Below are 3,045 nucleotides of genomic sequence, written 5' to 3' on the forward strand. Positions count from 1 at the left end.
TTTTTGTCTCATTGTATTTCAAATACAGTTTAATGGAAACTTTTCAAACAACTCTGGGGCTTCCAGAAAGTTTTGGATATGGGCCAATTATGGCTTGCAATTAGATTGTGCTCACTTGGTGTATTACATGCAGTATGTAGAAGAGGCAGGGATTCGTTGTACAACTGGAATATGAATGGATCACTTACATAGCATAAAATAAAGTCTAATGTCAGAGGCATCACATTATATTTGGATGACTTTATGAATCTGTTCATGCCTCTTCAGAGTTCCCAAGTCTGTAAAGGACACACAGCAGTAAGAACAAGAATAAGGCTTCTCTCCAGTATGGATACGTTGATGACGCTGTAATGAACCTAAACGTGTAAATGTGCTGTTACATCTTTCACAGGAGAATGGACGCTCTCCAGTATGGGTCAGATTGTGCCTTTTTAATCTAGCCAGTTGGACAAAGGCCATGCCACATTCTTTGCATTTGTATGGCTTTTCTTGTCGATGTATCACTTTGTGTTTGGAAAGCAAGTTAGGTTTGTGGAAAGCTTTGTGACATACTGGGCAGATACATGGCTTTGAACTTTCTTTTCCAAGATTGCTGGCAGCAGATCCCAACTGTTTAGGATTCCCTTTATTATCCTGATTTTTCTTCATTGTGCACCATTGATTCCTCATGTTTGCATTTCCCAAAACAACACTGGAGCGCTCTATCTTGTGAAAACTGCGGAGATGTCTCCAAACATCAGCGGTACGAATGAAACCCTTGTTACATATTGGACATTTGTGTGGTCTCTCTTTAGTATGGGTCAATTTGTGCATTCGCAAATTAGCTGCACGAAAAAACTCCTTGCCACAAAGGGGACAGCGATATGAATTCCTAGCCATGTGTAGCTTCCTATGTTCTTGAAGCATGGTGAGATCTTGGAAAGATTTATATTTCTGGTAACGGCAAGGCAAAGTTTTTCCCAACTGAGGTAATATATTTTCATCCTCATTCGAGTCAACAAGAATAATAAAATTCTCCTCTTCTGCTCTTTGTCCATGAAGATCCTTAGAAATTTCAAAACAAGGATATTCCAGATCTTTATCTTGAGAAGCTGGATTGTAAATTATTCTAGCAGGAACATACACCCCAGGTGTAGATGGATTTTGCTGTCGCCAATAAGTTGAAGTTTTGGGAAATCCTTTTGAAGGTATTTCCTGTTGTCCACACAGTAGTTTAGCAGAGAAATCCACAGGACAGGAAAGTGTATCAGGACCTCTGTTTAGATAGAAAGGTGTCAGATTGTCTTCCTTTACCTTGAGCTGAGGACCAGCTTCATGACTCACCCAATCAGAAATGCTATTGAAATCACTTGACTGATCTCCCCTGGAGTTACAGTCATCACTTTCAAGTTCACAGTCTAATTGTATCTCCATTATGGGATCTTGACAGCTTTCATTTGCAATCTTCACAATGCCACTGTTATCCCTATGAAGATAGTAGAAATGGATTCATTAGCAGAAACTCCAATTTCAAGTTATCAAAGGATGGCATTATAATAAAGATTCCATAGTCAAATAGTAAATAGTAAATTTCTATATCATGCATCTCACCTAATTGACTCTGGGTGGCTTACAAATTAAAAAACCTTATGCAGTATAGTTATCTCTAACTTGCTAAGAACTTTCTCATCCATAATTCTGTACTGTATACAGTTCCTTTATATTAATTGCAATGCTTATTATGTGTTCGCCTTCTTTTCCCTTCTCAAATGTTGTTCTATTATCTGCGTCTTGAATCATTTTCCAATGTTTTAGAAAAGGACAATCTTGTGAGATAATGACCAACCCATAAGACCACTTATATGGGTGGGGTTGGTCTCTTGGGGTTTCCATGGTGCTGTGCTGCATATTTTTGGTACTTTGAGCCAAGTAGTCCCATTCTTTGTGTTGGTCAAAAGTGAAACATCTGGCTAATGCAGTTCTGCTTGGAAAACCTTATTATTAGTATAGGACCCTTTAGCTAGTACCTCATTTATCCATACTTCCACTGATGCTTTATAGGGCTTTGTTTTTTCCCAAAGAATTTTGACTGTTGTTTGAGATGCAGCATATTTGTACTATAAATCCTTATGACCCATTTCACAAAACTATAATACACACAAATCTATAGAAATAGTGAACATGTAAGCATTGCTTTACTTTTAGCCACTGGAGGAGGCAAATGTGAAATGCAGTGTTAGTGAATAGAATTACAATTCATGCAAACTTATAGACAAGAAGAAGTTACACCCTACTGTAAAAAAACAAACAGATCTAATAACTTACTACCAATTGGTATTTTGACAAGCTAAATTTAGTTAGAAGTTCTGTGAAGTCAAAACTAAAGTCTCCTATGAGTTGCCTTCAACAGCCAATGACTTCATGAACCAATCCGTGCAGTTTTTCTAGCAATGCTATAGGGCAGTGTTTGTTAACCTCATCTGTTTTAAGATGTGTGGACTTTAACTCCCAGAATTCCTTAGCCAGGAATGCTGCTGGCTGGTTCAGGAATTCTGGGAGTTGAAATCCATGCATTTTTAAGTTACCAAGGTTGAGAAGGTAAGTCAAGTATATTTTTCAACTTCCTAACCTATCAGTTTAAGATTTCCTGCTAATTTCCCATTCAAGTACTAACTAGTTCAATCCTATTTAATTTCCAAGCCCAGGAAAAGTCTAAATATGGCAAGATACATTGTGCCTATTGTAGTGTATTATACCTGAACTGATATAAAATAAACAGAAGCAGACTGTGAACATATAAAATGAGTTGGGGAAAAACTATTTTGTTAATTAAGTTCATTCATTAGTGCAGGATTCCAAATCAAAACATAAGTTTATCTGGCTTTCATTATTAATTGGTTCTACTGCCAATGTACTTTTAGAAGATTTTTTTCCTAACCTTCAATTGGAATCTTCCTTTCTCTAACATTATTTTGTATACCAATAGATGCAATTAGATCTTAACTGACCACTTTCTGCATCAGGCAGGAGATTGATAATAGCCAAGGCTCAGAACATTTCTGAATT

The 3,045-nt window shown here is 37.0% G+C and overlaps 1 protein-coding gene across 1 annotated transcript; it reads right to left on the reverse strand.

The window, feature by feature from the left end:
• Positions 1-225: 225 nt before the first annotated feature.
• On the reverse strand, positions 226-906 carry LOC308666631 (uncharacterized protein; the record flags this gene model as incomplete). Its single annotated transcript, XM_081325524.1, has 1 exon — positions 226-906. The coding sequence occupies one exon, from the start codon at positions 904-906 to the stop codon at positions 226-228; it is 681 nt and encodes a 226-aa protein (XP_081181650.1).
• Between the last annotated feature and the right edge of the window lie 2,139 nt (positions 907-3,045).

This window comes from Vipera berus (assembly GCF_964194415.1).
Source record: "Vipera berus genome assembly, chromosome: 3".
In the NCBI taxonomy this organism is placed as follows: Eukaryota; Metazoa; Chordata; class Lepidosauria; order Squamata; family Viperidae; genus Vipera; species Vipera berus.